This window comes from Heloderma suspectum, chromosome 3, assembly GCF_057233095.1.
Source record: "Heloderma suspectum isolate Gila_16-S chromosome 3, 16-S_ref, whole genome shotgun sequence".
In the NCBI taxonomy this organism is placed as follows: domain Eukaryota; kingdom Metazoa; phylum Chordata; class Lepidosauria; order Squamata; family Helodermatidae; genus Heloderma; species Heloderma suspectum.
In genome coordinates, this window is record NC_139460.1 from 63866657 (window position 1) to 63891823 (window position 25167).

A 25167-nucleotide genomic window follows, 5' to 3' on the forward strand; every position below is an offset into this window, starting at 1 on the left:
CTTCTGAAGGGGTTGTTCCAGCCCCTTCCTTACAACAGTTTTACAGAGCATCCTGCAGAGCAGAGTGTGGATGATGCACACCTGATAACTATAGCTGAAACACAGGGTTATGTTGGCCTGTTAAGCCTTAGAGTGTGCTAGATCTGGTCTGCAGGGCATAATGCTATTTACTCTGAGTTTAAAAATATTGCTGTTTATCTCAAAGTGTGTGTGTATGCGCTTTCAAACTGAACAGCCAAATAAAGCGGGGGTGGAGGAGGGGTATGAAATACACACCCTCTATGTAAATAAGCCTGCTGATTTCTATTAGCATTTTAATGTTTGAGTTTAGCTTTTTTTAGCTGAGAGCTTTATTCATGTTTCTCCCTTTTGATATAATTTAACAAGCACTGGAGTAACCTCCAAGAGATTGGAAAAGAAATTAAGCTTGGCAGTTGGTTCTAAGCTCTCAATTTGAGCTCTTTTGTTTCACCCAGATATGTAAATGTAAAGATTTTCTTAGTGGAAAGTGGCATAGTGGGCTCATCTTGAAATGAACCATAAAGGGGCCGGGTTCTCAATGTGCTGGCCATCTGTTCTCTGAAAAATAAAGTGTGTATAGAGTTTTGGAGATAGGCACTTGAGGATTGAGCTGCGCGGAAGTTTTCTCTGTTCATAAGATACTTTGAAATTTGCTTTGCTGTTATTGTGATGCAAATAATGTTCTTAGTTTTTGGAAAATTTATTAACACTGAAAATGGAGCATTTTTCTGTGAAAATTTAATTTAGGGCAATAGCAATTTAGATCTTTAACTAAAGCCAGTTTTAATTTGATCCTTTCCAAACAGGCCCACATGATAGCTGAGCACCTTGGTTTGCTGTGTTCCATTGTATTGGCCATTCATTTGAATAGACTTCTTTTAAAAAATGGCTTGCAGAGCAACACTAGACATTGTCTGAGGGACCATAAGATAGTGGGGATTTCCCCCTCCAAGACAGAGTTACGACCTCAGGGGCAGGGGATAGAAATCCCCACTCAGATTTCCTGTTCCCCCTTCCACTGATACAGAAATGACCCTTGAGAATGTCTGTAGCTCACTCACAACCTTTTGTAAAAAAAGATTTCTTGGTGCTTCAGAAGTATGCAGATGGGTTCATTTTCTTTTCCCCTGTCATTCGCAAGTGCGCACATTTGCCTCTCCTCTAATTACTTTCTTTTGTCTTATCAGCAGTACAGATCAATATCTTCTCTGTACTGTTGAAATCCAACTTGTCAGTTTCATCCTCTCACCATATTATGTCTTGAACTGATACTTGTGAGTTTCCTCCCCACACTTGGGTGCTTCCATTGGCCCCAAACTTGGGAAGTGAGTCTGAACTGGATGGAGCTATTAGGGTGGGCAGGTGTAATTACTGTGGGAGTATGGGTGTAATTATTGTGGGAGTACTTTGGCTATTGGGCGGTATAGAAATGTAATAAATAAATAACTATACTTACTGCAGGTTTGTTTTATTTTACTTTTCTGTTGTTTGCAAGTGCGCAAGGGAATTTGACATTTAGAGGTTGGGACTGTGGGCAGGGAGGATCTACAGGCTTCTTGGCCTCTGCCCCATGCATCAGCTAGACAAGCTCAGGGGCCCATGTAGCACAAATTGAGGGAAAGGAGGATTGAGTGGTTAAAAAGTGTCCATCATTCCTGCAGGGCCTCCCTCCCTGCATAGGATAGAAGAAAGGCTCTGAGATTGGTGCCTTCTGTCGATCAAGTGTCAATCTGTGCTCCTAATATATTAGGAATTGCCTAGACAATCCCCCACTCACCTCTGTGCTTCAAACTTGGAATGAAGACTGGTCACTTGTTATGTTTGCCAGGGAACAGTACTGCATTGTCGTGGCAAAGAGATTGTTTTATTCCTGATTATAGCCCGTTATGGGTCGTTTGTAAGGTAAGTTCTAGCTTAAACATGTAATAGGTCTTGTAGCATTGATTGCTTACTCATGGGAAGTACTTTCTGGATGTTTCCGCAACCTAGACTTGATCAGATGCAGAGCTAATCTGGACTGGTTTTGTAATATTGCACTGCAGCTGTGTAACTCCCTCTCAAGTGAAGCCACCAAGCTGAGGACCTACAGAAAAAAATGGATGACTTTTCCTTTGTTCTGCCTGGCATTCAGGCCTGATTGTTGTTAATGACTGACTTTTTAATAGCTCGAGTTCATCTGTTGCTGTGTCAGTAATATTTTAAGTTATATTTTAAGATTTATTTATTGGTACCTGGCTTGAGCCCCCTGAAGAAAAATGGAATATAACATTTAAAAATAATCAGTAAATCTAGTGTCCGAGTTTAAAATCTGCATTCTTAGACCCTTGAAACAAGGCCTTTAAATTTGTGCAAAACTAGTTCAAAACTATTTGTGAATGAAAAGTAAGAAGGTTCTTATGACCCTATCTTTTTCTGGTTTGTATGAGGTAGACTTCTTTTTTTCTGATAATTTTGGAAATAGTTGTTCTGTATTGATATGCCTTCTTGCTAAAGGCAGCAATTTTCTAATTAGCCAGTTTTTCTGCCAGCAAGTATAGCAGGAACCTGTGCCAGCATCAACACATTTCTCCTTGTTAATATAGTGGTAAAGAACCAGGAACAATAGGGATTGTAAACTATATTTAGCTCCTTCTTCAGTTTGCAAAATTGATCATGTAAAGCTAGTAAGATGAGGAAAAGGCCCTACTTTGATGTGTGCTCTTCTTTAATGATAGTATGTATATGATTTTTTCTTGTCAAGAGTAGCAGGTTTGCCCTCAACATCCTGAGATTAATGGGTTTAAGAGTGCCACTTGATGTTGAAGACCCTGAAACAGGCTCCTCACAACCTGATAGCAAATTGGCTGATTGTGAAACACTTTGTCTAAAGCCAGCAAAAATCCATTGGACAGAAGCAACAGCAGTTCGTCTCCCTAGCTCTCATAGATGTCATGGGGAGATAGTGTTCAATAAGAGCCATTAAGAAGCAGAAGGAATACCACGAAGCCAGAATTCATTGTTTGTTCATCTACTGTGTCAGGGTGATGAACACAAAAGTGTTTGCCTTACGAAAAGCCAGTGTTATATGGTCACTTCCGTAAGCCAGCACAATTTTTTTTTTAAGTCATGGAAAGGGTTCACGCTTCTAGATGGGCTGGTGAATGTACAAGCATCTCAGCCAGTGAAGACGCCTGCAGTATGCTTGCCATCCTGCCTTCCTTGGGATCCTATTGATAGGGAGGCAGACGGAGACATGAATTGGCTTGTAGTGTGCAGGACACGCAATTCTAAGGCCTTCCTAGTATCTCCAAAAACCTGACTGAAATTTAAGGTTGGGACACTTAGTGTGTACATGCATATGCACACATGGACAGCAACAGACAATCTTGGCTCAGCATGAGATAGCTGGGAGAAACTAAACATCTAAAAAGGGAGGGCGAGTACAGTTTTGTAAAACTATGGTTTGAATGAGCTTTTATTAGGTACTGGAAACAAATTCCTGAGCTGAGCATGTGCTCAGAGGCATCCTATTCTTTAATTCTAAACCACTGTTTTGCACTTGGCTCTGATTCATAAAAAAACAAAAAACAAAGTAGATCCTGCAAGCCTGAAGTCTGCCTCCTGCTGCTGTAAAGTAACCAAGTATTATCTCCATATTGCAACATGGGAGCTGAGATAATCCTGACTAAAATGACATTTGAACCAAGGACAGCACAACTTGGACGCTTAGCCATAGCTCTGAAAGTATCTGAATAACCAGAACATATGCTGTTGGATGGAAGAGGATTAAGGATGAATAGCATGTAAGGATCTGCTAACCTGGTTTGCTTAATTGAAGTTGTGCTTGGATTAGAGCAATCTAGTGCTATTAGCCTCTGATCACATTTCTGAGGCATTGCTTAAGATGTGATAGGCGTTATTTCAGACTGATAGAGATAATCAGTTTTAAGCAATTACACCCAAGCTAATTCCTTTCGATAAGTGTTCCGCATTATCCATTAAAAAACACACACAACATGGGTCGCCAGGGAATAAACAATGAATGTGTGTCCCGGATGGCTTCTCTTGTTCACCCTGTATCAATGTTATGGGATGATAATCCTATAGGTATTCTGGGAGCATAAACACCTGCTTGAACCTTCCACAATTGGAAGGCAAAACTGTATTGTAGGCGAATGATGTTCGGAGCGTGACACAAACTGAAGACACTTCACTGCTTCAAGACTGATTGTAGCTTAGCCATAAAGATTACAATTTGGGCTCTTCTAATGAAGCTTGTAGTGCTTTTGCTGCAGTCTAGTAAGATGGCAAGTTGCTGTGCCAAACAGGGCAATCTAAATGCTCTTTCTTGTAAGGAGTGGGAAGGGCTTGACATTTTTTTTAGGATAGACACTGTGCCACATACTGTCATGGTCTGCTAAAGGGAAGGGAGTATAAATCTAAAGGTGGAGAAATGGGAGGAATATGTGGGGTTGGGCAAAACAGATTTCCTCTGATTAGATTTAAGTAATTTTTTTTTTTGAAATAGCTAGCAGAATTTGACTCTGAAATTCCATTCAGGCTGCCGAATCTGCTTCTTGCCTGATTGCAAGCACAGTATGAGATAAAGGTTGTAACTGGATAGATTCTCTTCATAAATGATACTGTAGGGATAAACATGCCATTTTCAGCAACTCTATAAAAGCACTGAAACTGTAATGTTCCTAAGCTTTCCCCCTGCTTTATGGGGAGGGTGATTGGGCAAGGAAATGAATGTGAAGGCTGAGTTCTTGACATGCACATTTGAACTTTGATTTTAGGCAGCCTAGTCAATATGCTATGTGGTATACCCGTAGTTGTTTTGTTAGTATTGTGGACAAATTAATTAAATCAGACAGAAACCTGAAAGTTTGGATCATTTGATGGACATTAGCTAATTATTTTTCTTACGTTGGATTCAATTTGCTCAAAAACCTTCAAAAATTCTTAAGCGGTGTTTTCCCTCCATTCCTCTTGTTAAGGCAGAATAACCATTGCCCCCACCCCCATGTTTCAAGATTAAGTGCTTTAGCTGACAACAGTGAGAACCTTATTGACCTTTGTGAGGATGATGGGTTGCATAGAACCTGCTAATCTTTGTAGAAATAATCAGACCTTGCCAGAAACCATTCCTTTTGAACTCTCCATTTTGGAATGTTGCATTCATGGGTATGAGCAATTACAATTTGTAGCTCAGAGAAAAAAATGACTTCATGTTTGTTTACTGTTGTGAATGTCTCATGTACAAGGCATGGAGGGTTATATATTTATCTGAAATAAGAGAACTGGATTGTTTTAAATGAACGGTCAACCTCCTAATGGAAGGACTGTGCCTAGTTAACTACCTTGCAGGGGGATCTTTTGGTTCCGTAGTATTTGTGTGTGGAGATGTCTCTTCCCCCCACCCTCCACCCCCAACTTCTACATTGCACACCTCTGAGCTAAGTGTTGGCTTGGCAGAAGTTGACAGAGCATCTAGACTCTCTACCAGCCTCTTCTGAGAACACACTTGATTGAGAGGGTTCCATGATGACTCTCATCTGAATGTCGGCTCTAGAATGGCTGATGGTTAAAACCTGGGTATCCTGCCAGCTTCCTCATAGGTGATGCTTGACTGGGAGACTCTCCATGGCTCAAGCTGGACACTGAAGTGATAGAGGTAGATGTGTAGTACCCACCATATCCTTCAAAACCTTGTACTTGTCTCATGCTGTTTCAGTGCTTCGCAATTCTTTTCTATCAGGCTTAGGACAGGCCCTCCCCCGCCCGCTTTTTTAAAGTTAAAATATTCCCTTTTTAACAGTTTATACCAAATGCAATACACTTTGATTATTAAATCACCAAGATTAAAAATGTTAATGGCATATGAACTGTGAAGTTATCTCTGGTTCCCACAGCATTAACTCTGCTGCATTATGCAGATACATAGTAGAAATAAAAGTCCTTGCAAAACGTATTTCCATGTCTGGCTGGATATGCCCTCAGGAAAGTACATTACAAGAAATACTGTAGTCAAGATGATGTAACAATCCGTTTTATTGGTTAGCTGAACCATGCTAGAAAACTCGCATGGCTTATGTGTGTGTTTTTAATATTGGCTTATGTTGCTGATGGGATCCTGATCATATGTGATTTGCATCATAGTTGTCAGTTATCAGTTTGGTGAAACTGAGGCCATTATTGACAAGCATGGATTTTGCAACATATACATCACAGAATGGAGGCCATACCTCAGTGGTACAGCATATGATTTGTATGTTGAAGGTCTCAGGTTCAATCCCTGGCTTCTCTAATTAAAAGGATATTTTATCCTCCCTGCATGTCAGGGCTAGGCCATGGGCAACAATATGAGGGGAGCCAGGACCAATGGGAAGAAACCGGTAGTTGGGATCAAACAACATGTCAGGACTGAAGGACAAACCGGAAAGCAAGATTGAGAGCAAGGCAGAAGTCAGGAATGATGAGTACGTTGGGACTGAAGGACATCCAAAGGATACAGGAACTTGCAGAGCTCAGAAAGACCTTGTTGCTCCAGCAAGACTTAACTGGAACAGGAAAACCTCTGTTCTTCCTGCCCAGGAGGATCCAATGACTGGTCTGGGTGGGCAGGTTCAGTCCAAGGCCTAAGGATATTAAGCTGCCTAGGCAGATGCTGCAACACAGAGTTCAGTGGTGCATCACACAGGGCAGCCCCACAGACCCAAGATTCCCAATTTGAGCCCTGCAGCTCCGGATGCCGAGATCTTGAAGAGCTGTTGCCATTTGATGATACAATCCAGGCTTCTCCAAGTCCAGATGCTTTGGACTACACTTCCCATTATCCCTGGCATTTGGCCTGCTGGCTGGGCTGATGGGAGTTGTAGGCCAAACAATCTTGAGGGACTGGGCTAGACTGACCTATGATCTGATTCAGTACAAGGCTGCTTCTTATGTGAGCTTTGTGAAGTATGTGAGGTAGCAGGAAATATTGAAATAGCAGTAGTAGTAGTACTGGTAGGGTGTCCTTGATCGCATTTCAGGGAGAGACCCAAGGGAGGTTGAGAACAAAATGTTGCAAAAAGTAGTCTGGATCAAGTATAAAATGGGATTTGGCCATGCGTGTGTGATTGAACAGGTGATCATTTCTGTGAAATAAAGAGAATGAATTTAGGCTTGGAATGTTTGTTGATATTAATTGTGATCACTTGACTAGTCAGCTAATACAGGTTGAAAAAAGGTTGTGTAATATTAGTCTGCCACACCCTTATCATGAGGCTTTCCCTGCACTAATGGGGGAGTGAAACATTTGTGTGTCTCTGTTTCAGCCTGTTCGAATTATAGCTTAAAGAGGGAGGGTAACGAACATTACATCCCCTTGATGTGGGACTGGAAACATGGGCTGAAAGAGAGATTTTGGCAGCGTTTGGGGTTTCTGCTGTTGCAAGAAGCTAAATATATATAGGAATGGATTTATGATGGAGTGGGATTACATGTTGTTTAAACGATTTTGTTTGGAGGCTGAAATTGAACAGTGTCTCTGCAGCTGAAACAGTTTTCCTTTTATGGAAAGTCTTGAACTGTAAATGAAGACAGTGCTTGCTTAGCATTTTTCAGAAATAAGGGATCCTGTCAAAGCCAATCTGTAGCTCCTGAAGAAAAGCCCACTGTAAGGCAGAAGAGCTTTTGGCTGTCTTGATCAGAAGTGGCTGCTTGAAGCACCTTTGTGTTCATGAGTAGAAACCAGTATTAATGAAGCTCCATGCTTTTCTACACACTACACACATAGGTTTGTGTATCCAGCAAGGGCCACTAATGAATGAAAGAGGTTGTGCATATGTTCTGTTTTTGTTTTGACATAGTACCCCCCTTGCTTGTGAGTTTTTGAAATGGGGAGAATGGGTAGGACAGGTGGGCTATTTCTTTACAGGAAGAAAGCATTGGAGCATAAGAAACTTCACACATGGGACTCCTGTATGTCCATGTAATTTTGAGGTCACTTCAAGGGACCAGTTTAATACCAGTTCAAACTAGAAGCAATTGCATTGAATTGGATATATGCCTTGTGAGTGAGTGAAACAAGGCTAAGTCATTCCTGCTGGCTATGCCTCCATGTTCCCTCCCTCTCTAGTTGCACTGCATCACTGGGTACCTGGCATAAGTGTCCAATGAGTTGGGAATAAAGATTGCATTTCTTATGTCCTTCCACTTGGTAGATTTGGAACCCTAAAATGCTTAAGGTCGTTAGGGGTGGGGTGGGGAAAATGGCATTCCTGCAGTGAATACTTTTGACATGCAAGGGCTGTAGGGGCAAGGACATTTCCCATTCCATACTTATGTCCTTTATATATTTTCATGTGATTGTGCATCAAAAATGAAGGTGAATCTCTTATGGAGATTTTCCAAATTACAATACAGCTGATATTTTATAGATGATAAAACTGTGACTGCGACCCAAAGCACATGTTACTTTAAAGATGTAGTTGCAGCTATTCATTTTTATTCCAGAGTAAATATGGGGCCCTAATCTGGGTTGAGACCCTAACGTGGGGGCAGGGGGCCTCTAACCCTTCCCCCATGCTGTGGTCTCAATCCAGATTGGGCCCCTGTGCCTGCAATATATATTGCTAAATTGTGATTCATTAAAGAAGGGGTGGGTTTGCATGTTCCCCTGTGCTGCCACCACTCTGCTGCTATAGAAACTGCTGCCCTGAAGGAGCAGGCTCCTGCTTCCGGGAAAGAGGGTGCACCAGGAGTCATCCTTGTATGCCCTATTTTACCCTGGGGAACCACTGTGATGGGGACGAGGGTAAAATGTCCTCCTCCCCATCACAGCAACCTTCAGCCACATCGCTGTGATGGGGGGTGGCTCTAACCTTGTCCCCATCTCAGCTCTCTGCAGTAGGATTGGATGGGGTGTAGCACATGCATGTATGGGTTTGAAACCCCCAGCCACCCATCCAATACCCAATGAAGCCCCTAACCCAAGGGAAATTGGCCACCCCGGCATTAAAGCAAATGGATCAGTATTTGGCAATATAAATTGGAGGCTCGGGGCCTGATCCAGATCAGGACCACAGTGGTGGTGGTGGGGGGGAAGGGTTAAAAGGTTCCTTAACCTTGGTGGTAGGACCCATCTGGATTGGGGGGGGGGGCTGCGCTTACCCCAGAATAAAAAAGAAACATGTGCTTTGACCCTGTAGGATCCCAAAATACTGCATTTATTATGACTGCAAGAGTTGCTGGAGAAATCCTTTGGCTGCTGTTTACAGAGGAATAGAACAAGGGATAACTTTGTTAAGCCTCAGCTTCTGCATACATTAAACAATTATTTAAAATCTCCAACTTTTCACAGCACTGGAAATGTGAATAGAGTTAGAGTTAGAATTAGTGAGAAACATCTGAAACATAATCTAATTTAAAAAAATACTATGAAGAAAATGAACACCCAGCTGAAAGGTTTCTAGACTCATATGGAAGCCTGAAAACTGGGAGCTACAATATCCAAGCACCAAATGTTCACAGAATTGGCAACTCTGTCGTGTTCTGGGCAGGTAGCTTATTTCTAGTTACCCCTTATTCTGAAACAAGATACAACATTTTAACTGCAAGCAAGATGAGGTGGTAACTAGACTCCTTAATTTTTTATTCAGTTTTGTTAACTCTGCTGAATTATGATCCTATGTAGCACAGATGAAAGGGAGGATCAAGGAAATTATGTTTGGTGAAAGAACAAGAATTCTTCCATTACTGCTGATGGTATTCACAATCCCAGATGGCATCCAATGACAGGTTGAATAAAGATGTAGTGAAGAAGAACTTCCCAAAGGCCACCCACGGAGCTTCATAACTGAGCAAGGATTTGATCTTAGGTCTTTCCCCATCTCAATGCAATACTCTTTGCCCCCTAATTCACTGAGAAATATCTTCACCTACAACACCATCTTCAGTTTTTATCCAACAGGTCATCTGTTTAGATGACAAACAATAGTGTTCTTTTCTTTCCTTCCCTCAGCCCCTCTCCTCCCTGTCCATTTAAATATAATTGCTTAAAATGGTTTGCTTTCTTTTTCAGCTTCCTGCTATGGACGTATTGTGAAGGTGCCTTCAGGTCCCCTAGTCCGAGTTGAAGGCACAGAGGTGGTGATTCCATGCAATGTTAGTCAATATGATGGACCCAGTGAGCAGAACTTTGATTGGGAGTTCTCTACAAACCCTGTTCAGGACTCTAAATTTGTTCATGTAGTGAGTACTTGGGACCCTTCGTTCATGTCTCGCGACTATCAAGATCGGGTTAACAGGAACGAGATCACCTTGAGGAGACACAGCAACAATGCTGTGGAACTTGTGATTGGAAACATCCGCGCTACTGACCAAGGGATGTATCGATGCACTACACCTAGCACAGATGCTGTCTTTCAGGGAAATTACAATGCTGTAGTCGAAGTCAAAGGTACTTCTACAGGGTGAGGGGTATTTACAATTGGTATTGGGTCTTAGTATAATTTTGCAAGCATTATGTGGAACATCTTAAATAGAAATAATTTAGTCATACGCACACACTTGTGTCTTTGTATAATCTGAAGGTAGACAGTAAAAAGAGGGTTTTTTTTCCATTTATGCTTATTATGTACTTTATAAATGCCTGTAAACATCACACACTTTGGGTGGGGGTGAGAGATGACAAATCAATAAGTAGATTGTTCTCAGTCTCACATGGCCAGGTTGTTTGAAAGCCTACATTCTCCTACATGAACCTGCCTAGGTTTTAAGATCCTCATGAGAGGCCCTTCTCTCTGTCCTGCCACCATTGGAGGCACATTTGGCAGGAACATGCAAGAAGGCCTTCTTGGTAGCTGTTCCCAAGCTCTGGAACTCTCTGCCAAAGGAGGCCAGGTTAGATCCATCTTTGTTGTCCTTCTGGCAGCAGGGAAAGACTTCTTATTTAGACAGGCTATGGTATTTTAAGCCATTTGCTGAAGTAGGTTTTAACTGCGGAGTACTGCTTTTTATTGATGTAGTTTTTAGACTAATTTGCTTTTATTTTTTTATTATAATTTTGTATTTTATCTTTTAATGTTAGCCACCTTGAGTGCTATTAGCTGCGGAAAGGCAGGATATCTCTAGGTGGTTTTTCCAAGTATAAAATACTTGATTCCAAGTATAAATTTTTGATTGATGGGAGTTCCTAAAAAGGAGACACTAATGCCACAATCAGAAACAATCCCAATGAGGAAAAGAATGGAAGACTACAAAAGGCTGCACAGCAAGCTTGGCAATGAGCTGGAAATCCAAAAGAATACATATAGGAGGTGGAAGAAGGGACGGATCACTAAGGAAGTGTACAGGCAGATAGCCTGGAATTGCCGAGATTGTGTCAGAAAGGCTAAGGCTCAGAATGAGCTGAGGTTGGTGAGGAATGCTAAGATTAACAAAAGGGGCTTCTTCAGGTATGTTCAAAGCAAAAGGAGAACAAAAGTTATTGTAGACCAGCTGCTCAGTGAAGATGGCAAAATGCTGGCAGGTGACAAAGAAAAGTTGGAGCTGCTTAACTGCTATTTTGCCTTTCCTGAAAGAGGATCTGTGTCCCATCGGGCATATCTGACAAACAGTTTGGAGGGACAGGAGCACAGATTAAGATTGAGAGAAATAGTCAGGGAATATCTAAGCAATTTAAATGAGTTCAAGTTCCCACATCCAGATTAACTGCATCCTAGGGTGTTGAAGGAGCAGCAGATGGACTCTGAATCTCTATAATCTTGGAGAAATCCTGGAGAATGGGTGGAGGACTGGAAGAGGGCAAATGTTATCCCTATCTTTAAAAAGGGCAAAAAGGAAGATCTGGGGAATTATAGACCAGTCAATCTGACATCAATACCTGGGAAGATTCTACAGCAGATTATAAAGGGCTCGATCTGTAGGCTCCTTGACACTAATGCAGCGGTCACTGCAGCATAGACCTGTTAAGAAAAAGTCCTGCCAGACTAACCTTATTTCATTTTTCGATCAGGTAACTTTCTTAGTAGATCGTGGAAATGCTGTGGACATAATATATCTTCACTTCAGCAAGGCATTTGACAAAGTGCCCTGTGATATTTTGATTACATAAGAAATAAGAAGAGCCATGCTGGATGAGACCAAGGGTCCATCTAGTCCATTCTGCTTACACAGTGGTCAACCAGCTGCCCGGAAGTGAATTCCATAGCTTAACTACGCTCTGTGTGAAGAAGGGCTTCCTTTTATCTGTCCGGAATCTCCCACCAATGACCTTCATGGGATGACTCTAGTATTATGAGAGAGGGAGAAAAATGTCCCCCTATCCACTTTCTCCACACCGTGTTAAATTATGCACATCTCTATCATATCTCCCCTTGCTCTCTTTTTTTCTAAGCTAAACAATCTCAGCTGTTGTAACCTTTCCTCATAGGGGAGTTGCTCCAGCCCCTTGATAATTTCAGTTGCCCTTTTCTGCACTCTACAGTATCATTTTTAGGTGCGTTGACCAGAACTATACACAGTATTCTAAGTGTGGTCGCACCATAGATTTGGATAAAGGAAGAATGATATTACCAGTTTTATTCTCAGTTCCTTTCCTAATTATGCCTAACATGGAGTTTGCCTTTTTCACAAGATCAACATTTTCATTGAGCCGTCCACCACAACCCCAAGTTCTCTTTCTTGGTTGGTCACCGCTAGTTCAGATCCCTTCAGGTTATACTTGAAGTTGGGATTTTTTGCTGCAATGTGCATCACTTTACACTTGCTTACATTGAACCATATTCGCCATTTAGATGCCCATTCTCCCAGTTTGGAGAGATCCTTTTAGAGCTCTTCACAATCCCTTTTTGTTTTAACCACCCTAAATAATTTGGTGTCGTTGGCAAACTTTGCCACTTCACTGCTCACTCCTGATTCCAGATAATTTATGAATCAGTTGAAAAGCATTAGTCCTAATACAGATCCCTGTGGGACATCATTGTTTACATCCTCCATTGGGAGAATTTACCATTTATTCTCACTCTCTGCTTTCTATTCTTTAACCAGTTACTGATCCATAAGAGGACCTCTCCTCTTATTCTATGACTGCTAAGTTTGCTCAGGAGTCTTTGGTGATTAACAAGACAGTTAAGTGTGGGCTAGATGGCAATACTACCGGGTAGATCCACAGCTGGCAGGGGAACTATACCCAAAGAGTACTTGTCAGTGGTTCCTCATCAAACTGGAGGGAGGTATCAAGTGGGGTTCTGCAGGGCTCAGTCCTGGGCCCTGTACTCTTCAACATTTTTATTAATGACTTGGAGGAAGAGGTGGCGGGATTGCTTATGCAGATGATACAAAATTGGGTAGAATAGCTAATATCTTAGAAACAAAATACAAAATGATCTTGGTAGGTTAGAAGACTGGGCAGAAAATAACAGAATGCAATTTAAAAGAGACAAATGCAAAGTTCTTCATTTAGGGGAAAACATCAAAAGCACATAAGATGGGGGACACCTGCCTTGGCAATAGTACAGTCAGGGCCAGAAATATTGGAACAAGGATAACTGTTTTGGCAATTGGCCTCTGTATACCACCACATTGAAGTTGAAAGGAAACACACCCAGATGGGAGCGAAGTCAGGACTTTCAGCCGTAATTCAAAGGGGTTGACAACAGTGGGGCACTAACCATTCAGGAAGGACAGCCAGTGGCATACACACCCCCTCATCGTTGGTGGCACATAAGTAATGGAATGAATGGCTGACAAGCTGCTGCATGGCCAGGTGTGGCCTGTTTCCTGGGTACCCCATGACCAATCAAGCAGATAAAAGGCCTGGAGGTGGTTCTGAGTGTCACATTTGCATTTGGTAGCTGTTCACTGGAACTCCCAACATGAGGTCCAAAGAGGTGTCTGTGCGAGTGAAGGAGGCCGTCATTAGGCTGAGGAAACAAAATAAACCCATCAGAGAGATAGCAAAAACAGTGGGAGTGGCCAATACAACAGTTTGGAACATCCTGAAAAAGAAGGAAATAACTGGCAAGCTCAGCAACAGCAAAAGACCTGGAAGACCACGGAAGACAACTAAAGTGGATGACTGCAGAATTCTGCTCATGGTGAAGAGGAACCCTTTCACAACATCTAGTTAGTTCAAGAACGCTCTTGAGGAGGTAGGCATGTCATTGTCAACATCTACAGTCAAGAGATGGCTTTATAAATGTAAATACAGAGGCTTCACAACAAGGTGCAAACCACTGGTAGCGTTCAAGAACAGTAAGGTCAGATTAGCCTTTGCCAGCAAACGCCTAAAAAAGCCTGCCCAGTTCTGGAATAAGATTCTTTGGACTGATGAAACCAAAATTAACTTGTACCAGAATGATGGGAAGAGAAAAGTATGGAGAAGGAAAGGAACAGCTCATGATCCAAAGCATACCACATCATCTGTCAAATATGGTGGAGGCAGTGTTATGGAATGGGCATGTATGGCTGCCAATGGAACCGGGTCACTGGTGTTTATTGATGACCTGACTGCTGATAAAAGCAGCACGATGAATTCTGAAGTGTATAGGGCTATACTTTCTGCTCAGATTCAGCCAAATGCTGCCAAACTGGTAGGATGCCGCTTCATATTGCAGATGGATAATGACCCGAAACATACAGCAAAAGCTACCCAAGAGTTTCTGAAGGCAAAGAAGTGGGATGGTCTTCAATGGCCAAGTCAGTCACCTGATCTCAACCCAGGAGAGCATACTTTCCACTTACTGAAGACAAGACTGAAGGCAGAAAGACCCATAAACAAGCAGCAGCTCAAGGCAGCTGCAGTAAAGGCCTGGCAAAGCATCTCAAGGGAGGAAACTCAGCATTTGGTCATGTCTATGGGTTCCAGACTTCAGGCAGTCATTGACTGTAAAGGATTTTTATCCAGGTATTAAAGGTGATTCTTAAGTTTGAAATGCTGCTGGTTTATTCCATTACTTAGGAGCCACCAACGATGTGTGTGTGTGTATGCCACTGGCTGTCCTTCCTGAATGGTTAGTGGCCCACTTTTGTCAACCCCCTTGAATTACAGCTGAAAGTCCTGACTTTGCTCCCATCTGGGTGTGTTTCCTTTCAACTTCAATGTGGTGGTGTACAGAGGCCAAATGCCAAAACAGCTATCCTTGTTCCAATATTTCTGGCCCTGACTGTATATATAAAAAAAAGATCTTTGGAGTTGTAGTTGATCACAATCTGAATATGAGTCAGCAGTGTGATGTGGCTACAAAAAAGGCAAATGCAGTTGTAGGTTGCATTAATAGAAGTATATCGTCAAAATCACAGTTCCATTCTAATAGTTCCACTCTGTGCTGGTCAGACATCACCTCAAATATTGTGTCCAGTTCTGAACACCATACTTTAAGAAGAATTCAGATAAATTGGAACAAGTTCAGAGAAGGTCAATGAGGGTGATTAGGGGACTGGAAATGAAGCCCTAAGAGGAAAGATTGAAGGAACTGGGTATGTGTACCCTTGAGAAGAAAAGACTGAATGGGGATATGATAGCATTTTTCAAGTACCTAAAGGGCTGTCACACAGAAGAGGGCCACAACCTATTCCCTGTCATCCAAGACTGTAGGACACAACATAGCAGGCTTAATTTACAGGAAGGCAGATTTTGGTGGAACGTCACATAAAAATTTCTAATGGTCAGAGCAGGCAGAGAATGGAATCAACTTCCTAAGGAGGTGGAGGGCTCTCAGTTGCTGGAGTTGTTCAAGCAGAGACCGATCATCTGTCAGGGATGCTATAAACTGGATTCCTGCACTGAGCAGGGGGTTGGACTCGATGGCCTAAGTGGTCCTTTCCAACTTAAGATTCTATTACTGCGTTTTCAGAATAAGTTTGTAATAGCATGCAATATGATAGTTGTGTGAGGTGAATAGCAGTTGTCTCAGGGTGAGCAGATCCAGGAGCAAATGTTATCTACTTGCAGTCCCTTCTCTTCCAGTACCCTACCCATTTGTGTTCCAAGATTGACTGGTGACATAGCGCTGCACGATATTTCCTTAATTGAAGCAGGGTGTGGGTGACCATATTTTAAAGAATGTCATGAAGCAAATTGATCATTTGGATTTAAAGCATTGTTGTTGAACATACGAATTACTGCATTTCACTGTCTGTCTTGTGTTTCTAATGGGGATGTCAGAGAATTCCGCCACGGATCTCGGTGAGGCCGAATGCCAGTGCATTCAGCCCCCCGAAATCCGTGGCGGAACGAAGCCCCCCGCCCCCCCCGTGAAAGGCGCGCAAAACGGAGCACTTACCTGCTGCTTTGCGAATGGCGGCCGCATCTGTGGCCGCCATTCGCTTCTTCATTATAGCCATGGTAGGCTATGTAAGTACTTCTGTAGCCTATGACGGCTAATGCAGAGACACGTTTTGCATCCCTGCGGAGGCTATGACAGGCTACGTAAGCATTTACGTAGCTTATCACTGCAAAAAAATAAAGGGGAACGGAAATGGCAGCGGCTACGGCGGCCGCCATTTGCGTTCCTTTTTTTTGCCGTGATAGGCTACGTAAATATTTACGTAGCCTATCATGGCAAAATATAGGGACGCAAATGGCGGCGGCTACGGCAGCCGCCACTTGCGTCCCTGTGCCGGCTGCCCAGCGGATGGATGTCCGGCTGCGGGCGGCCCTGGCTGGTGGCTCCGCGGAGTTGCCACGGAGCGGAGCCAGTCGGGGAGAATTTCGGGGGGAGGGACGAAGCGCCTCCCCCCCACCGCGAATGTCACCCTTCGAAAAGGTAAGTGACTTTCGTACATCCTTAGTTTCTAAACACAACACCATGCAATGGATATGGAAATTTCTGTACTTGTAGTTTTTACTTGGAAAGAGAATTGGGACCCTTGTTGGTGCTGAAACAATTGATTGAGTTGGGGTAAAGACTAGTGTGGTGTTTAAAGCAGTCTTTTGCTTATGTTTTCTGACAGGAGTGATTTGTTCTGGCTCAGTATAGTCATTAGTAGAATTAGTCATCTCTTTCATGACAAGCTACCGCAGCTTGACTCAGCTTCATCGTCGCTCAGTATGTTAAACCATTTATTATAATCCATATGCTTGATAACTTTCTTTTCTCTAAACAGTGATTGCTGATGGCTTAGCTGTCAGTGGGTCAAAAGCCCACTCTGCAACCACTTGGAACTTCTTGGAAGGAGATGCATTTCAGTTGTGCTGCTCAGCTTCCACCAATTCGTCAGAGCACACCCATCTGTATGTGACTTGGGAATTCAAGAATGGCCTTGCTTGGCAAGAAATCCTCTCCCTGACGCATGAGGGCAAGTTCCAGCCTGGCTTGGAGTATAACGAGCGCTATATCGATGGGGATGTGCGCTTAGATGCCATGGCCAATGACATTTACCGCTTGTCCATGTCCCAGGCTCTTCCAGCTGATGAAGGTGCCTACAGGTGTCGAGTGAGTGAGTGGGTTAAAGGTGCAGATGGTTCATGGCAAAAGATCCAAGAGAAGACTGCCGATGTAGAAAATGTTGTGGTACAGCCAACAGGTGAGTGTGCAATATTCATGAATCTATGTTTCCTGTAAGTGAATCAGTGCTGTAATAATGTGGTGATGGTGATAGAATGTGCAATTACCAAGGAAAATCAGCACTTGGTGGAAAGATAAGGTGGCTGTTCCCTATGTACCTCACCACAGTATAACATAGTAACAGTATTTACTGTCTTAAGTGTGTGTGGCATGAAATCTCAACCCAACCTGTGAAGGCCTACCTATGAAGATATTGGTATATTCCTTGAATACATACAGCGTAATTATTTTTGGATGTTATGATGGTGGTTGGTATTTTTATTTTAACTCTCAGATGTTATTGTTAAACTGGGTTCCTGCGGAGGATTCTACTTTCAGTAGCCTGCATAGGGATATATGTGTTGTGCAGAGGTCTTGCAAGATGGCTTTAGGGCTCATTCGGGGCTAAAAGAGGACCATAATCTGCAGCTGTATTGAGTTAGTAATGTTTTTTCAAGAACTTTGTTGCCTGGTAGTTGTCTTTAGATAACTAAAATATTTCTGTGTGCACACCACTGCATGTGCTTCTGTGAATCATGCCAGGCTGCAAAAGGTGTGGCGTTATCAGGAGGAGAGGCGGGCAGGGAAGGGGGGCAGGAGAGAGAGAATAAGCAAGCTGGTGTTGCTAGACACCCCAATATTCCGCTGTTTGTGACATGGAAAGGAAGGCTTCATTCCTGTTGGGGAAAGCACAAGAGAAGTCTGCCATTCTAAAAGCCAGGCCTGACACTCAAAGCAGAATGGTGTATCTGATACAAAGCCATAGCCCCCTCTGGCATGACCATTGTTCTCCAGACGTAATCTCTTGACCTTTTCCCCTCCTTGAAAAACACTTCAAAAATCTGCAGTTATCTGCACTAAGGCTCTGAAGGTCAGCCCAGAAGAATCAACAGGTAAACAGACTCTGCGTCTTCCTAGTTTTTACCTTCCTGTTTAAGCTGGGAGGAAGGAAATATTATCAATTTAACATACGTGTTTCAATCAACAGTGTTTGTGGGGTTTTTTGCTATGGTTTGAGTTTTAATAAGCTCAAGTTTTAGGCAAATAACTAGCACCTGGGCACTAACTAGCACCCAGTAGTTAGTTTGACACAAACAAGCCTCCCTCTCTTTCTCACAAGAGGAATCTTGTGAAGACCCCCCTTCCTGCTCTCTCTGCCCCTCTTTCTCTCTCTTTGCTGCTGAGGAGGCACCCCACTGCCTCCAACTTCACTGCACCGCAGACTGTGCAGGTATGGATTGGTAACACCCCTTCCTTTACTAACCTCTCCCTTACAAGTCCACTTGCCTGCCAGACCCCCTTCCTTCATTACCCCACTTTCTTGGAGAACCCTGTCAGTTTTTCCCTGCTCCTTTTTCTGTCTCTTCCCCAGGCTTGTGTGTGTCTTCAGGGAGATACGCAACTTGCTAGCTGCCTCTGTTTGCTCACAAGCTCAGCTACCAGCCTCCCCACACACCCCTAGTCATTCCCCATCCCTCTTCTTCCTCCTTTTCCCTACTGCTGAGGCTTCTTCTTCTCCCCCCTCCTCCCCCCTTCTTTCATCCAAGCTGTTAGTCATTTATACTAAACCATAGCTTTAATGTATCTGCCTTAATAATTAGAACTGGTATTCTGGATGAATGAAATTTAATCCTATAAAATGCCTATTGCCTCAGTCTGATCTTTTGAATATATGTTTTAATTATTTTCAAGAAATTACTCCTGGGTTAAGCAACTGTGTCTTCAGTCTCCAAATCCCCTTAACCCCTTAAGGTGCTAGGCTTTGGGACACTTAGTGCTCAATGTTAAAAGATCCCTTCAAGTGTCAGGGTTGCATGTCTGAAGGTGCACACTCAGGCATACATCCTTAAAAACAGACACTTGCTAACACCGGTATCTTGGCAAAATCAGATTATGATCAATTTGGGGAAGGGTGTTCAGGTAGGGCTTGAAGTCCTTTAATCACCACAGAGAGGATTTGAGAATGCAGTTATGTTAGCTAATTCAGATGTGGTTTTAGTTCTGGAGGTAGTTAGCTTGTAAAATCTGATTGGTCTTTCTTTGTGAGTGTGCATCAGCTAGAAAGAAGCCCCCTTTGTTTCTTCAAGATGGAGATGGTTATACCCACATTGCTCTGTCAAGTTCCTAAATTTCAAGTGAAGCTACATTTTTAAAAGTGCAATGGTGTTGGACTGAAGTGAATATATACCATAGACAACAGGGAGGCTTAATGTGGTTCTGCTTCAGGGAGGATAAATTATAGGTAGCTAAATGTACAGCCTTTAATTTAAAAGAACACCTTCTATTGGGAGGGCAATGTCCATACTGAAGATAACATTTAAAATGTTTTAAGCTGGACCACCTTTGAATTTCAGTAGAAAAATGAGTGAGCCATGCATATCCATGCACAAATGAAAGCTGGCAGGCTTTAAAACCGAGACCACTCAGTAGATTTGCTTCAGATCATACAAGTAGATATTTGTGAAACTTGAAAGAAGTTAGTTGGCTGCCTTTATTTCTATTGTTCAGCAGTACATATTTATAAGCTTTGCCTATTAATGCAAATGTGTAGACCACTAAGCAGGCAGTAGAACCTGACAATAAAGCAACCTGTTGAACTACAAAGCTGAAAGTAACACTTTTGTTCTTGTCCTCTCGAACCTCCCAGCTCTAGGTGTGTTTATCACCAGAAGCAATATAACTGTGACAGATAGAGACTCCCTTGACCTTACCTGCAACTTCACAACAGACAGAAGTGGCATTTTCCAAGCAGGAGTCACATGGTACTTCAGTGAATCACCTGATGGCACCATGTCAGAGGCTCGGGTTTTGCTGAGTGCGGACCGTGATTTGGTAGTTAGTGACTCTACCCTCATCAGCCTCAGCCATGTGGACCGAAGTTCTTACCACCTGTTGATACGTGATGTAGGCCCTGAAGACTCCGGCTACTACTTCTGCCAAGCAGCTCTCTGGGTGCCACAGCAAAATGGTAGCTGGCACAAGGTAGCAGAGAAGACATCTGTGCCAGTCACTGTGGAGGTGTTGGCATTAGGTAAGTAGCTGGATGGTGATACTATAAAGTTGATGAATCCCTTTCCTCTGTTTTGTTTGTACCATAAAATGAAAGTAAAATATGTTTCACTTCTGAAATGTTAATGTGACATAGAAAGCAGAAGATAAATGCCCTTAAACAGAATGTATGTTTTGATCAATAGGGTTCTTTCAATTGACTTAGAAGCACAGGAAGTTTAAATAATTTTGGCATCAGTTATGAAAATGCCCTCTATCTTTGAGTCAAGAGAGGACATTCAGAAGCTCTCCACAAACCTGAAGGTGGTGGTGGTGCAACCAGTATAACCTGGTCAGATTAAAGAGGCCTTATTCAAATAAGCTGCATGGAACCCTCACAGGAGCTGCCATGGCTTGCAACAAGCAACAACTGCATAAGTCTGTTTTAAAGCCTGTCTTTATTTAAGTCTAAAGATAAGTATTCATAGACTCCTTTGAGGAAATGTATTCCCCCACCCCATTGATCAACTAAAGAGAAAAGTTAAAAATTGATCAATTTTTAGAACTAGAATGGTCTGTCCACACTATTTAAGTCTTTAAAAATGTTGTGCTTGTTCTCATACAAAGAAAGAGGGAGAAAGTTGACATGCATAAAATATATAGAAAAGCATACTCATTTTTATAGTCTCCTCTCTCTCTCCCCCCCCCCCCCCGTATGTCAGTAAAATAGTATCTCGTGGCAATGTCTCATTGTAGGACTTGGTTTCAAACAATCTAGTGGCTCACCTTCCTGTACTCTGGTTGGCTGCTGTCACACACTGACTGGGTTGCTCTTGAAATGTGTTGTGTGAACCCATGGCTAATAATAACCACAAACAACCCACAGGGCACAACCCAACAACAAACCATGGGTTCTCTTTGTGGGTGGTTGTGGTTAACAAACTATGGCTGGGTTCACACAACACAACAACCCATGAACAAGAATCCATGCTTCAACAACAATCCACACTCAACCCATACTCAGCCCTGACTATGAGTTGTCATGTTGTGTTAACCCAGTGACTTTGATCTTAAATGGGAAATAGCCCAAGTCACCACTACAATGTGTTTTTAGTCCTGAAATAAAGTCTGCCAGATTTCCTTGGGAAAATCCATATGGTGATGATGATGATGATGATCACTTAGAGATTATCTAATCTGAACAGAGATGCAAAGCACCATCAGATATTATGGAAAGAGTAGGTTTGTCTACACAAAAGAATGATAAAATTGTGTGTTTCATTTTCCTTACCCCAATATTCTGCTGTGACTTTATGAAGTACTGTTTTTTCAGTAACTGTTGCTCTGTTTCCCTAGCTGAACTCTTAATCTGCTCAGATCCTACTTTTTATGCAAATATTCTGAGAAATGAGCATCCAAGCAGGAGAGATATGGAAAACTGAAACCCCAGCATAAATTTCTAAAGAACCATGTTGTTCTGTAGAGTTTGCCTTGACATGTCAGCATCTCTTAGAGAATAATTAGAAAAATCAAGTTTCTGGCTTTTGACTTTGCAATTAGGAGCCAGATGATTCCTGACAGCCTTTCAAACAGTGGAAACAAGCATTTAAGAACATAAGAAGAGCCATGCTGGATCAGACCAAGGGTCCATCTAGCCCAGCATTCTGTTTCTACTTAGGCTTTCTACTGAAATGAAAGTATTGGTTCATATAAACTTCTGAATGCTAAGATAGCACAACCAGAGACCAGGTCAGTGGTAATCCCTGTCCTGACAATGCCAGATTGCCTCCTGTATTTGAGAGCAAAGATGTCTGGAAGCCATTCCTGTGTTACTTGTGCAGTGCACTTCTAAACATGTTTACTTGGAGTAAATTTCATTGTGTGCAGCAGGAGTTCATTTCTAATTATGGAGTTTAGGATTACAGCATTGGAGGAATGGAGGTGAGCAAGTTCTAAATTTTAAGACCTGAAAGACATATCCAGCAAGGAGAACAGCCTCATCACCATCCTGTTTTTTACTGTTCACTTTGTACATAGCTATGAGAATAAGTTTCTCTCTCTCTCTGCTCATCTAGAAGGCACACATTCCCACTGAATGCAACTTCATTTAGAGCAGCCAGCTTATAAATAAACCCACAGAAGTTACTAGCCTGCAAAAAATGTTACTTGCTTGCTGAGAGCTGACAAAACAGGAACAGGGAGCTCTGGCCCTGCTCTAGTAGCCTACTGCATTTCTATGCAGGGCACACAGGAGGTGGGGCAGGTGGAGGGGCTTCTCTCCTCTGGCAGCCAGCTTGTTTTTTATGCTGGGCACAGAGGAGGGACACTTCATCCTTTCTCCACCAGTCTGCTTGCTCACCTGCATGCTGTACCTTGTTGGCTGTGGCTGCCAGGTGAGTGCTTTAAATACAAGATTGATTCAGAGAGATGCAGCAGCATTCCTCCACAGATGTATTTCTGTTTCAAATATTATCTGGTAGTCTCCCTACCCTCAAAAGCTGGTTGGAATAGGGTGCCTCTGTTCTGCATTTAAAGTATTTGGTTAGCTAGTGGGAATTCCTTCTCCTTGATATCCCCAATTAGTAATTACTGGGGTGCCGGTAAAGGGGGAGGATAAAAGTATTCTTCAAATGAACTTATGTTGCCTGGGGGTGGGTAAAGTGGGAGAGGAATTCTAATCATCAGAGGTACATAAACTGCATCTAAAATTCATCACCAACCCCCCTCCTCCTTGACTGAAGTTTGAGAGCTTGGCAGGGTATTAAGTCATTGAACTGTCAGCAAGGCTGTTCTTTGACAGCTGACAGAGTGCAGGAATGAGGCTTATCCAACAAGCCTTTTATTCCGTCCTTCTAAATCTTGTGTCTGAGAATCAGGGTGAAGAGCGTAGCTGGAGCACTACTGTCAAAGCCAAACTTTCCCTAGTGATTCACCCCTATAGGCCTTCCAAATACTGACATGATTAGCTGAAACCCCATTTCCCTTCATCATTCCTCTAGTTCTTATCAGAGCAGAAAACAGTTATTCATGCTTCTGTTTGGGGAACTTTCTGCTTCAGTAAACTCTGTGTGGGTGCATCCACTAATTTCACAAACTCTGGTTTATAAAATCCCTTGTTATTACATAGTATTTTTTCCCCTCTGCATTATCTCAATATTGTTACTAAAAGCAGGGAAGGGGTCTTTCAGACTTGTAATTATGATATTGTCAGAGTTGTAAATCTGAAGTCTGTAAAGTTATCTTGAAGTGCATCTTCAGGACTACTTCCAGCATCAGGAAACAAGCAAATGTGGGCTGCTCTTCAGTATTTGCATACTCTGTTTGTAGTTTCCCTCCGCTAATGAGTCACTGAAAATGGACAGGAAAATGAAATGGTAAAGCAGTGTCAAGAAACCTGGCATATTCTTCCAAAATCTTGAACTCTTGCCATTGAAATCAAAGATTTCTTGGCAGGTAGATTTTGCAATTTGAATTGCAGTTTTCTGTATATTATGAAATCACTACAAAATAGCCTAACAATAAATTCTGACTGCAGAATTTGCCCTTTTTTTTTTGGCTGAGGGCCATAGCAGATCATGCTGTGAAGATAGTGGGGTCCTTTCATGGCAGGAGTGGACAACCTGTCGCCCTCCAGATCAACTTCCATCACCCCTAGCTATCGTAGCCAATGGTGAGGAATCATGGGAGTTATAGGTCAAAACATCTGGAGGGCCACAAATTGCCTACTCCTGCTTTATGGAATTACAGTGTCCACAGTCACCAGCTAATGGTAAATTCCACATCCATGTCATGACTGGCAGGGTACTGAAGGAATTTTGCAACTGTGAAATGATATTTATGTGAAAATTTGACATATAGTCTGAACTAGTCTTTATGTCATGCTTTTAACTTGTTTCCTTGACTTACTTCCTGCTTTTCCAAATCCTACACAGAGCCAAATTACCATGTGTTTCTGACTGCATCTAAAACACCCACATATTCAGAGGATCCCACAGAACTGGAATGTAGGATTATGGAGGCACAGAACATGGAAGCAAACATACGTTACACGGCGGCCTGGTATTACAGATTGCCCACGCGCAGTGATGAAGTGGTGAAAGATGAACTTCTTGCCACCATGGATGCAGACTGGACACTGGTAGTTGGGGATAGAAACAAACAACGAGCCCAGAATGGGGGAATTATTTTCTCTAAGCCAAGCGTGGATACCTTCCGCTTACGAATCCAGTGGACCTCTGAAGCAGATAGAGGACAGTATTATTGTGTAATTTCTTCATGGAGCCAGCAGCGCAACAACAGCTGGATAAAGATCAAGGATGTGGCTTCCACGCCTGTAAGCATTTTATGGTCTCCACAAGGTAGGAATTTTGCACAGTCTGACTTTAAAACTTGTAATGCAAGTTGCTGGTGACTCAGTGGCTTGCTTCAGTACACACACTCAGATGGAAAAATTCTAAACGATCTTGATAAAAGTATATGCATCTGCCATAGCCATTTTTTGAAAGAAGTGGATGGAAGTGGCTAATGATGGGAACAAACAGCATGGTGCAATTTAGGAATACTCAGTAAGAATAATAGCACAACCAATGATCAAGCTAGGCTAAGGTTGCTAGGAGCCCTGGGCCAGAAATACTTTAGAGGA

At 42.5% G+C, this 25167-nt stretch overlaps 1 protein-coding gene across 1 annotated transcript in view; it reads left to right on the forward strand.

Annotated features, from left to right (window-relative positions):
* Window positions 1–25167, forward strand: part of PTGFRN (prostaglandin F2 receptor inhibitor) — a 136704-nt gene that overhangs the window by 32599 nt on the left and 78938 nt on the right. Inside the window, exons 2-5 of the mRNA XM_084843459.1 lie at window positions 10070–10447; window positions 17098–17517; window positions 20185–20568; window positions 24458–24883. Coding sequence (XP_084699585.1) covers window positions 10070–10447; window positions 17098–17517; window positions 20185–20568; window positions 24458–24883 — 1608 coding nt within the window. The remainder of the gene's footprint in view (window positions 1–10069; window positions 10448–17097; window positions 17518–20184; window positions 20569–24457; window positions 24884–25167) is intronic.